This window comes from Poecilia mexicana, unplaced genomic scaffold (assembly GCF_051168715.1).
Source record: "Poecilia mexicana isolate PSO_F unplaced genomic scaffold, ASM5116871v1 scaffold_17, whole genome shotgun sequence".
Classification (NCBI taxonomy): Eukaryota; Metazoa; Chordata; class Actinopteri; order Cyprinodontiformes; family Poeciliidae; genus Poecilia; species Poecilia mexicana.
This window is the reverse complement of record NW_028263386.1, coordinates 29,233,856-29,246,777: the sequence shown is the minus strand read 5'-3', so window position 1 is coordinate 29,246,777 and position 12,922 is coordinate 29,233,856. Positions and strand designations below refer to the sequence as shown.

General features: G+C 41.3%; 1 protein-coding gene across 9 annotated transcripts in view; it reads left to right on the top strand.

Moving 5' to 3' along the window:
• Nucleotides 1–731: 731 nt before the first annotated feature.
• asph (aspartate beta-hydroxylase) overlaps nt 732–12,922 on the top strand; it is a 46,747-nt gene continuing 34,556 nt past the window's right edge. For 8 of the 9 annotated variants that reach the window (XM_088015017.1, XM_088015014.1, XM_088015019.1 and 5 more), the window contains exons 1-2: nt 9,542–9,696; nt 12,228–12,398. In XM_088015017.1, the coding sequence (XP_087871143.1) occupies nt 9,621–9,696; nt 12,228–12,398 (247 nt within the window). In that variant the 5' untranslated portion in view covers nt 9,542–9,620. Of the gene's footprint in view, nt 906–9,541; nt 9,697–12,227; nt 12,399–12,922 lie in introns of those variants that run through there. The other variant, XM_088015016.1, reaches the window with a different exon arrangement.

Sequence of the window (12,922 nt, the reverse complement as noted above, 5' to 3'; positions counted from 1 at the left end):
CCCATAACAAACTGCTACAACATGCTGACAGCTTTAACAAATATGGAGAAAACATATTTTTTATTAAAGTTATACTGCAGCTTGAATAAAATGCAACTACATAGCATTTTTGAGAAGTCTGGATTGCTTCATGTGTAGTTGCACGTTGCTTTTGAATGTTGCTCATGGGGAGAGACATTTCAGTATCTAAAACTAATAGAAAAAATTTAAGCATATTGGATGTGGACTGTTGGATGTTAAATTCATGAGCAGTAAATATTGTGCTAATTATCAGAATTGAACCAAAGAAAGCAAGGCAGATGCAAGCCTTTAAAATTGTGACGCTTTTTATGGGTCAAATAGACTCAAAAAATTGTAACAGCAGCTACAATTTTGTGGGGGATGGGGGGCAGATTCTTGGCTGCGCCCCTGAGCGTATGTATCAATAATGTAAAATAATATTACATCTGTTTTTTGCCAAATGAAAAAGATAATGTTTAGAACCCAAAGCATCGTTTAACGGCAGGGGTAGGAGATTTAAATATTAAGCGCTGTGGCCATAAATCCAGGAGCAGAAGCGACGCCACTGGATCTACCATCTTGCCACGTTCCAGGGGAACACTGGAGGCGGGACAAAGATAAAGACTAGCCACACGCTTGAATAAGTCCAACGCTTCTGGAATACCATTGGCCTGTAGATCTGTAAGACTCGCCTATTTTTGTAAGTGCCACATTTTATTGGCCGTGGGAGCTGTCGGGCATACAGCGGATGGGGTTTGTCTTCCTGCCTTATAGAACTCAGATCTCAAAGAATTTTTGATTTCTTTTCGCTGCTGGAACTGTCAGTACGCTGTTCCAGGTTCGGTTCTGCCATACATCCAGCATGGCTTCAAAGAAGGCTTCAAAGTCAAGCACAAAAGGCAAAGGTGCGTTGTTGCTAATCTTTTTCATTCTGTTCTACCAGGTTACAGAGGTTGAGATGCTGTTATCAAAGCCAGGCCTGGAGAAGTTTATAAGCTGTGTTTAAACTTCCCCCCTGGCTTATTCTCCTCGCTATTCAGGCATTAAAATGTTGCGTCACCGTGTCGTTTTCCGAGTGTTTTAGTGGTTCATTGAGTTCTGCACGCTTGTAAACAGCACCAGCGCGAGCTCACTACGTTAACACGTCAACACGGCTGCGTCAGAAAGAGTACTCCTTAGTTACGATTCTATGTCTGTTCGCTCAAAACGCTTTAACTTCGTTGCTTGCATTATTATGTCAAATATTTTCATAGTAGCCCATATTATCATCTGTATGCTTGAGAAACCGTCTGTCCTGTAGCTATTGGTTGACTGGCTGGCGGATCTAGCGACAGGGATTACTGTGGAGCGCCACTTCACACGCACAGATGACGCCAGTCGCTCAGCCCCGTCCGCGGGCTCTGCAGCAGGGAGGCCTCTTGCTTCTTTGCGGAAACTCTGGGACACACACTGACTTTCCCCGGCATAGTAAATGTGCGCCCCGCTTTCCAAACGTTCACGTGTCAGTATACCCCGCGGAGGGGTGTCTTACAGAAGGCGGCCCGTGGTCCAGTAACCAATCAGCACGGAATGATCCTGTACAGCTACGTCCTCACTACTTGCGTCTCTTCAAGCGTCAGGCGCAGATAGAATTCTGCTGGAGTCTGTCATGTAGGGAGCCTGCGCCAAGAATCAGACATTCAATCCCAGCACATCATCCACCATCTGAGAAGTTTAGGCTGTTAAATACAGGAAATGTATAGAAAATTTATAGACTGTATGGAAAGCTGCCTTGTTTATCTCTAAACCACACTTCTCCATCCGCTCTCCTAGTACTTTTGAAATGAATGATCACAGTAGGTAACATTCAGAAGTTACCAGGATATATTTACCTGGATGGTAACTTCTGAATGGAGCTTGGGGGTGCCTCCCTTCTGGAAAGACTGTCTAATTGCACTTATGTATAACTTTAAGCATGTTGCTCTTACTTCATTTATCTTTGAGCTTTTTGAGAAGATAACAGCAGATTTGTTGAGAGTAACCCAGAGTAACCTAAACCTCTGTTTGTATTTTAGATCCAAAAGAAGTTCTGAAATTACCCTGAAAGGCCGTTTGAATGACTCTGTTGTGTAGAATAATATATTCAGTTTTGAAGAGTCCAAGTATTGTATTTTTTATTTATTTATTTATTTTTTAAACAAACTCTCAAGGTAGTGAAAAATTAGGTGGAACTGCCCTTTAGCCATCTCCTGAAACAGACAACAATGGGAAGCCAACTTCAGCTTTGTCTTTGATTTTTTTTTTTTTTTTTGGATCAAATTTGCAAATGCTGTTTTTTTCTATTATAAAATCAGAAGACTCAATATTGGAAAATTCTGTGATTGGGTTGTCCCTTGGACGTCTCAGACACTTTCACTATGCAGAAGTAAAATCAAGAAGAAAACAGTATTATAGTTGAGGGTTTGCTAACTAGTGGATGGCCATGCATTTGTTACCTGGGCCATAAGAAGGGGTTTACCGATTGTATCCACCTTTATGATGTCACAATTATAAAAGTTACCAATGCTATGGTATACAAAAAACCCAACATAGCAAATCCTGACATCATCAGCAGCTTCCTGCTTTAAATGCGTCATTCAGACAGGTATTTAAATGCATTCTGAGTGGACACATTGACCTGGATCTCACTAACTCTGCTGTATGCAAATAAATACAGAGACAAGACAGCTAAGACTTTATTGTGGACATTTCTGTTGGGGGGCAGCTCTGTGCTTTTATACCCAAATGTGGGGCTGTGACCAAGTTGTACCAAGCTGCACTGGGTGCAACCAATAGGAAAATTCAACTGCCTAAGAATCTGTTGACAGAAGAGGCTCAGTAGTGAGTAGTAAGATGGTTTTAGGCAAAAATATATTTTAAATATATTTTTAACAATATTGATAAAAATACATATCAGTGAAAATTGACGACCAAATTTTTACACCATAACTTGACAGAAAATGTTAATGTCTTTACAGTCCTTAGTGCTCCATTTCATCTAGTGTTGAGTCATCTGGGTGGGGAAAAATTAATTTTATAGGCTCTTATAGGTTTTCTCTAACAATTTTTTGTTTTCTTTAAGTATTTCAGTATCTTATTCACTAGTGATGATAGGATGTAACGGGAGATGAACAGACACACTGAGTCTTTGTCTACAGTATTGAGGACCCCACTCTGCTCTACTGGGGTGATGCCAGGGCAAAGCTCTCGATTTATTGGTCTATGTACGTTCTGACCCCATGAGATATGAATCATGACTGAAAGAACAAGATCCTGGATACAAACATTTGAAATGAGCTTTCTTTTGAGGGAGGCTGGACTCGGCCTTAGAATTAGGGTGAGGTGTTTCATCGTCCGGAAGCAGAGCTCGAAGTAGAGCCTCTGCTTCTCCACATCAAAAGGAGTTCGCTGAGCCGGTGCAGACATCTGATCAGGCACATTCTACTAGCTAGTTGTCCAGAAAAAGTAGTGTGTTCATTTTATTTTCATTATTTTTATTTGGTTTATTGCAGCACTTTACACACACACACACACACACACACACACACACACACACACACACACACACACACACACACACACACACACACACACAAGGAATTCAACTCTTTCTCTTCTTACAAAATATCTCAAAATAAAAAATACATTTTGTCCTAAATATTGCAAACACTAAAATGTCCTAGATAAAAGCCTCCTATGTTTCAGAGGTTTGATTTCTGATTGTCTTTACTCTGTCCAACCAGCTTAAAACATAAAGATGGGGTCCAAGTTCCCAATAACTCCAGAGTTAAAAACTGTGTAAGAATTTCCTGAGTTTATGTGCAATTTTCTTGTGTGTTCTGACTGGCTGAGTGCACACTTTTCTCAGGAAGCCATATTTTTGTCAGTTATTAGGCTGTTCTCCGCCTTTCTTGCTGAATGATTGAACAGCAAAGGAGTGTTTGATCTAATTGATGTGACTGGAACATGTGCCTCGTCAGCATTTCTTCTGTTAGGTCTTCTGATCAAACACTGACAGTGGCTCGTCAAATACTTACTTTGGCTTACTGAGTTGCTTGATAAAGGTGTACAAACAGTGAGCTGTTAGCCAGGCGTTTGAATATCTGATCATTAGACTCTTGGAATGTTTGAGACCTTTTTTTTGTAATTAGTATGTCTTCTTCTATTCAAAATGTACACAGCGTTAACTTTTACAAACAATAGTTGGGAGCACAAGACTAGATTTACTGTGGTATTTGTTTTCTAATCTAAATGGGATCAAAATCATACATACATTCTCGAATATTTGCATAAATGCACCAAATGTTTCCTGTTGTAAAATACAAGGAAACCACATACTGGACACTTTACCACTTTTACTTTATGGAATAAATTGAATGTGGCCCGTTTCCTGGCACAGACCAGACATTTTGAACATGCACAAGGTACCTTGTGTATGTTCTAACGTGTATAATGTTAGCCTTCAAATGGACAAACTACCTGTAAACTTAGCTAGTGTTCAGAAGTCGTCCAGTTAAAAGAAATAAAACTTGACCATTCCTTACACAAAGAGTGGTCAAACATCAACTTTTATCTAATTATTACTGGGGCTGTATGTATATATTTGACACTGTATAGACCAAAAACAATCCACAGAAAATTGGATTGTTAAACCCAATTCTTGTTTTAACGATTCATTGAATTTGTCTTTTCTGATTATTCCTCCATGGAAAAAGGCCAATTCAGAGACATTATTGAAGGTCCTAAATTAATGACATCATGTCTGATGGATGGATGAAAAGCTGGATCTGTGTGTTTGCAATCAAAGATTACTGCTCTCATCATTCTCATTGTATTTGCGCTTACATATTTATAATGGTTTCCTTAAGGGCTCTTGCTCCTCCTTCCCTGTCCAGAATCCTGGGAGCTGCTGAACTCTGCAGAGATGGAAGGGTAACAGCCAAGTCTGTTCCTCTGGGATCGTTGTGCTGTGTGTTGTAGTGTTCTTTTTCTTTTTTTCTTTGGATTTGCATAACGTCACAAAAATCCTTAGATGCAAATGCCTCTGGCTGACCTTGCATGGACTTGCGGTGCTGTGTTCATTTGGTTTTCATTAGGACGTGTGTTGTGTCTGCAGTTAAACTAATCTGTAAGCTGTAGCTCTGCAGCCTTGTTTTCAGGAAACGGCTGATTCTGTTAAGGTGTATTCGGTATTGTGGAATTTTAGCAGCACCAAATTAGATGTTTGACTCCTTACAGACTTCAGATCCAGCCCTTTTTATAAACTTTAGCGGCTGACTAAATAACTTCTAGTGATACGGTTAGGTTACTTTAGGAATTAATTATTTTACCTCCTCTGTATCTTTTAAGCCATTTTATTTTAAGGCTTAAGGCTTATTTTCAGGATTCTTCTCCCCACAAATCCAGATATGATTTCCTTTTTACTGCTTTTGAGGTGCCCAGGTCCCAGCCTTCATCCCTGGAATGCACTGTCCAACTTCACAGATTCCAGTGTTTGAAAAGTGAACCAGCCGGGGTTTCTGCTTGGAAATACTTGCAATAGCTTGTGTAAGATTCCACAAAGTGGGAAACCTGATAGTCCCCACTTTGAACTAAAAAGACAGATTTAGTGAAAAGTTTGTCAACTGTGTCAAAGCTTGCAGAGTGAGAAAAGCCTGAATGTCCTCAAAGGCATACAGAGATCCATGTGGGAGTGTGGACGCAACAGCAGGCATGCTTGTAAAAAGCCTGCAGGGGAAGAGTTGGGGTTAGGAGCCAGGAACTCGGCAGAACTTATGTAAGATTTAAGAGGAGTAGCTTAAACTGAACAATGTGTGCAGGGTGTTACAAAAAGAAGACACTCCACAGCAAGGTCTCCTATTTGTCTGAAAATTACTGGAATGCAACCATGTGTGTGAAATAACTGCTGCACTACTAATATTAACAATCTGGAAGGCATGGAGGAACAGAACGGTATGTTATGCAACAGTTCTGTGTTTGGGGATGGCAGTTTTTACTTATTGTGTGAATGGGCTGGATAGCCGTCTCTTTGCACAAACTGCGTTAAACATACTTGGAATAAATATTAGACAGCACTGGAAAAATGTTCTGCATTATGTTGATGATACTGACATTTATCCATGAAGACTAACAAAAGGAATCGTTCGGACTACAAACATTTCCTAAAGACAAATTCTGGATGACACAAACTGACTTCTACTTCTAAACTGTAAACATTGTCTTGCATTATCTAGTGAGTTGAATAATATCAATTATGAATTGTTATGCTAGATGTCTCAATGGGTACAGTTCTGTGAAAAAGTTTTAAAACTACATCCATAGTTTCTTTTTTGTTTGTTTTTTCCCCCCCTTGTTTTACGTTTCTGATAAATAGCAGTTTGTGTGCTGCATGGTGGTGAGTTGGTAGAGCTGTTGGTTTGCAGTAAGGAGGTGCTGAGGCCTTTCTGCATGGAGTTTGCATGTGTTCTCCCTGGATACTCTGACTTCAACAACAAGACTTTAATGTTAATTGCCTCTGGACCATTGACCACTGGAGATCATTGGTCACCCTCAGGCATAAGTGGTTTAAGATGGCAGATGGATAGAATATTTTAATTTTATATTTTTGTTTTTTGTTTATCAGTGAGCATAAACATTATTTCTAGAATTTTACAATTTGATAAAAATTACTTTTTCTAATTGAATTTCTGAAAGTTCACTTTTACATAGCCCTTCATGATAGAGACACACCTGTAGATTAGTCAGCTCCTCTAGTGTCCAATATAACCTTCTAAATTTGATTCCTTTTGCTAGACATTAGCTGCACAAGGTTACTTTAAGCAGCAAACCAGTGGTCCTTTTGGGGCACCGAGATCAGTGCAGTTTAATGTACATAGGTTTCTTCTGTTTTCATTGGTTTAGTTTGATTTGACCCAAATGCTATATCTTAAGCTCACTGGTGCTCAGGGACTCGTTTGTCATAATGCATAAACCAGATTTTCCTGCTTTCTCAAATATGTTGCAACATAACTACAAATGCAAAAGGAGCAGCAGCATTTACAGCCACGCTTTCTTTGTGGTTGACCATTTAAAATTGGGCCACTTTTTTTCTTTTTCTTGTTAAAAATCATGTTTCAACATCTAGACACATTCATAACAGATACTAAATGTTTAATTCATGTAAATCTATTTTATTCTAAACAAATTTTATTCAAACTCTTGCTGGATGTAAATTTGCTACTAAACTGATGAAGGAATTGTTCTGGTTTTGCCACCTCCATCTCAGTGCCAAAGTACGTGGGATTATTTTTTTTATTTTATTGTCAAAGAGAACAATGGAGTTAATCTTTGCATCTGTTTGTGTTTGAATGCCATGCATAGTGAAGTTATGAGAGATTTTAGGCTGGCTAAGCAGGACTTTGATATGTAAATGATCTGATCTTTTTTACATAGTTCTAAGACATTTGAATTCAAGCTCAAATTTACAAAACCACACCACAGATTTCACGCCACTTTTATTTAACATATGAAACCAAAAAGGAAAAGCTGTGTGCGGCAAGCAGAGGCACTACAACAGACTTTTCCCACTGATATGACTACATTCCCAAGAAAAACCTAACTGAACGAAACATTGGGAGGGGCTCTGATGCTGGGGTGGCGATGTAAGGAATTGTGTGCATTAATACACACTAGAACTGAACATTTTGAGTTGCCCAATTGCAACTTTGGCATAACTGAACTTGGACTACAAAATCATTGTGAGCAGGGAAAAATGGTGTATTCACAAAACTGATTAGCCATGAAGTCATGATCTTGTTTAGCAGTTCCACAGTAAAGTTGGCGACGTCAGAGAAGAAAACGTTGTAGGCAATACAGAAAAATGAACAGAGTGAAAAATGTAACCCAAAAACAGCACCGGCAGAGAATAAATTAAAATTATTTTCATGCCTAGACACTCAAAGTACATAAAAAAATATTTAAGGGCTTAGAAAAAAGTGAATTTCAGATGATTGTCCCCCCAACCCCCTTTAAATTACTTAATTTCTGAACAAATATAAATAAGAAAAACAAAATCCTTTTATGTGTTTTTTTTATTATTGGGGGGAGAAAAGTGATTTGAATACAATGAGTATTTTGAATTTGGCAAATTTGACCATGTGGCCAAAAGTTTGGAGACCACTAGCACTAGATGCATATAAGCCACTAGGATTTAAAGGAGCTGTACAATGTTTTTGCAGTGACTGTTTATAAGAAATGAGGGTGATGGCCTATCCAGCCATCTATTGTTCATGCAGGGTGGGAGGAGGCTGCATCTGCCTCCTGGGTCCTTCTTGCTGCAAGGCAACAGTACTTCCGACTACTGCCTAGCTGTATGAAGGCAGTGACCTCTTCACATGACATGACATGTCATGTAGGCTATCTGCTTTGACACTGCAGTGCAAAACAAATGCCTCAAGGCTCTGAGATGAGGTGGGCCCATGCTGGGTTGGGCTTTAATGTTTGCTTTGGTTTCTGTGCACTTGTCCAGTGCACAGAGCAGTGAAGTGAGATCCACCAAATTACACAAAGATATTCACACAGATATTTCCAGATTACTAAACAAAATGCTCTTCAGTCTCTACAGGTAGGCATGAGTTGGTTACCTAGAGGGGGCTGAATGATATACACTTATAAACTTTTGCTGCACCCTACCAGTCAACTGGCTGAAAGAAGGCTGCTATGCTTTTCATCAAACAGAGGCTATGAGAACAATATTTCCTGTTTCAAAAAGTCCCACAGTAGGGTAGTAGAATGCCAACATTGTTATGGCAAGCTGTTATAACAATGTTATAACCAGCAATATGATATTACATTGAGGAACTGAAGAAACTTTCATGGAAAGCAATGTCTCCTGTCATGCAAGCACGTAAAGGGAGACCAACATAAAAACTGCTGCTAATGTTTAAATGTGGTTTGATATTGTTGGAGTTGATCAAATGAGCTGACCAAGCTGTCTACTCAGACGAAAGTTGAACCAATCACAAAGTGTAGTCTTAATGTATTTTCCTGGACTTAGTAGAAACAATGCCTAGCTGACCTAGAATGACCATAAGAAAGATAGATGTCTGTTTGGAGGGACATAATAGGTGGAGAGAGAGCAGGGAAGAAGCTGTGGTTGTCAGGTTAAAGAGGGAGTTCTTGGTCCATTAACTCACTCAGTGAGGGACTGATCGTTGCTCAGGTTAGTTCACAGAATCATCAGTGCATTATTTAGCACAATCTTTAAATAATATTGTGGTCTATGTAAGACGTAGATGTCAAACATAAGATTTTATTCTTTTCTCTCTACTTGGGAGCAAATTCTTGTCGACTCCCCCTCCACTTGTTCCAGGCTGTGGAGGACAGTGACTGTGTTCCTTGCTCTGCCTGTATGTCAGGAGCAGCTGTTTAACAGCACTATAAATAGGTCTGAATGACCTCTGCATCCATACCCACAGCAAGAGTGACTTACTGACTGACCCGACTACAAACAAAACAAGTCAGGAGGGAAGGGCCGGATAGGAACACAAAGGAGGCAGCAGAGGCGGGGACTCAGAGCTGCTTTTTCAGCTTGCCACTAGTTGTCAAGCTCTCATACGGCAGGGATGGGTGATCCAGCAAACCTGGTAGAGTCCATCACACCGCCTGTTGTCACGGCGATTCCTGCAGGGGAAATGCAAGGTGAGGAAGGGGTCTGCTCATGAGTGACTGACTGGGTAGTAGGGAAGGTGAGGGCAGGTTCAGAGTCATTGAATGGGACTGGTTGTTAGGTTCAGAGTGAAGGACAGCTGTCTTCTGAAAACCTGTCGGTCTGGTTGTGTCAGGTCATCCTGTCCCATTAACTTCATTGGTTATTTTATCACGTATTCTAAATGTTTGTTTGAAGCCTTTAATGGAGTCAGGTTCACACCTATGTTTGACGTTTGGCCACATTTAGGCATTCTGTGTCCAACTGTGCATTCACTCAATTCTGAAGCAATAAACCTTTTGTACAAATGCAGCACAGATCTCTGTATCACACTTCAACATTGTTCTGGTCGAGTTTTACCTGACAGGTGAGAATTCCCTTACAGGTTAAAGGCATTAAACATTCCATTTGTTTCATCCAGGTTAGTGGACTTTACGAGTGGAACAGTGTTCAGAGTTGAGCACTGCTAGGCGTCTCTGAAATCTGACCTGGCAACACAACTCTCCCTTTAGCACCTGTTGATTCTCTCTGCCCTTTCTCCTGCCATGCATTGTGGGATATCTTTGGCACACCCGGAATAACTTTTTGGATCTGGTTCGTCCTTTCTGGTGTAGCCTTTCTGCTCCTTGCTGTAGTGCAGAGGTGCTCAAGTCCAGTCCTCGAGAGCCACCGTCCTGCAACTTTTAGATGCATCCTTACTCCAACAGACCAGGATCAGCTCTGAACAGGCCTGGCAACGAGCCATTCATTTGATTCAGGTGTGTTGGAGCAGGGAAGCATCTGAAAGTTGCATGATGGTCGCTCTTGAGGACTGGACTTGAGCACTCCTGCACTAGTGCTCTAGGATTTTCAATTCTGGTTCTCAGTTCACACTACTCAGCATGTTTTAACAGTTTCCCTGCTTTAACACACCTGATTCGGATGATTGCAGTGCAGGTAGAGCCTGTTGGATCAAGACACCTCTGATTTTCATAGTGATTTAAGATACCGTTGTTTTACAGCAACAAAGTACTATAGCATCAGCATGTCAAGCAAACATTTTATATGAGCAGAATAATTTTAATTTATAGCAGCACTTGTTGCGGATTACGGAGCTCCTCCTGCCCAAGGGCAGCCTCAGAATCACTTCGTCTACCCGCAGTCCAGCGCCTGCTCTGTTGCAAGGGTTATTGAGAAAATATCAGCAGATTGGAGTGGACTGGCTGGTAAACCTTCATAAGAAATGACTCGATGGCATCTTGGCTGATGAGCCGGGCCTTGGCAAGTCTGTGCAGACGGTGGCTTACTCATCTAGAAATAATTAGGGATGCACCAATATGAAAATTTGGGCCCATATTCGATATTAGTACATGCCATTGATGTTGCTGTGATGGCCAATAACTGATATTTACCAATATTATTTATATTTCACTGCTGTGAAATAAGAGAAATAAATATCAGTCATTAATATTGGACCATTTTAATTTATCGGGCCAACACCAACATGTTAAAAAATGGATATCAGCCAATACCAATGTCAGTCCTGATATATCGTGCATCCCTAGAAATAATTATCCATCCATCCATCTTCCGCTTCTCCGGGGTCGGGTCGTGGGAATCGTGGGGGTAACAGCCTAAGAAGGGAGGCCCAGACTTCCCTCTGCCCAGCTGCTTGTTTCACCTCCTCTGGGGGAATCCCAAGTCGTTCCCAGGCCAGCCGAGAAACATATGCCCAATAAACTAGGTTTAATTATTTCTACCTGTTTCCACTGGCTCGGCCCGGCCCGGCTCTACTCTGCTTGCTTTGCGAGCGTTTCCACCTGCATTTTTTTCCCCAAGGCTGCTGTACTGCAGCCTTGGAAACCTTATGAGAAAATGGGTGGTGGCTGGGCCCCCTCCCTCGGCCACCACACTGCACCCAAACCCTTTGGCCCCTCCCACAGGAGGTGAGCCTATGGGAAGGGGGAGCCTGTTCAGGTTGAGCCCGGCCGGGCTCCATGGGTAAAAGCCCGGCCACCAGGCGCTCGCTAACGTGCCCCAACTCCAGGCCTGGCTCCAGAATGGGGCCCCGGTGGCCCGCGTCCAGGAGAGGGAACACTGAATCCAGTGCTCTCAGTCATCATTAGGGGTCTTCATGCTGTACTTTGTCTGGTTCCTCACCTGTCTGCCTTGGGTGAAGCCCCAGACAGCATAGCTCCTAGGATCACTGGGACACTCAAACCCCTCCACCCCGATAAGGTGGCAGCCCATGGAGAGGTAGAAATAATTAAACCTAGCTTATTGGACTTGTTCTTTGAACCTCAGATACTCATCAAGCTAAATTAACAAAGCTAAATTTTGCTGGTGGGTAATAAATGTTCTAATTTTTACTGCTCAGCTGTTGATTACAAACATCAACATAAAGAATATGTTTTGCAAGACAAGGTAAACTGGTGCTTTGGGAAAAGAATTCACTGACCTTAGTTAGAGTCATCATTTAAATGGCTTTGCTAATGAAAACTAAATGACAGTCCTAAACCTGATGCTTTGTGTGTTTCTGGTCCAGATGCAGGTAAAAGCCTGTTATCCAGTAAGAACGGGAAGAAGCCGGACTCTGGCTCCGGCAGCAGCAGCAGCAGCAGTTTCTTCACCTGGTTCATCGTGCTGGCCCTGCTTGGTGTCTGGACTTCTGTGGCTGTGGTCTACTTTGACTTGGTCGACTATCAAGGAGTTCTAGGTGAGCACATGTTGGAACATACAATCACATCTAACACTTAAGGCTCATATTGTTGCTGTCTTCATGTATTTGTGACTATAATGCTCGCTGCCTCCAAAGTGAATGATAGTGAATTGATAGGAACTTATCTAACTATATCCACGGTAAACAGCAGTTCATGAAATGTGTCTCCTTCAGCACTTTATCCTGGTTGGTTGGCCTCTTTTTCTATGAACTGTAATTTTAAGCAAATGCAGATGCAGCACTGTGAAATAGGCTGTGGTTTGGCCAGTCCAGTGAGTCCAGTACAAAAGGCAAAGCATGCACCAACTACCTTAAAGGGATAATTCAGATTTTTGAATTGAGGCTTTGTCAGCAGGTCGTGACACTTTAATGCTATGTTGTTAACATCTTCACTTTAAAACAAAGATTAGTTTTCCATTAGAAGTGCACCAAGAATTCCACTGGTTGATGAATCAACCTTGATTTCCCTAATTTTGGGAGACTGACGATCGGCCGATACCTCCATGAGAATCCGACCTTCT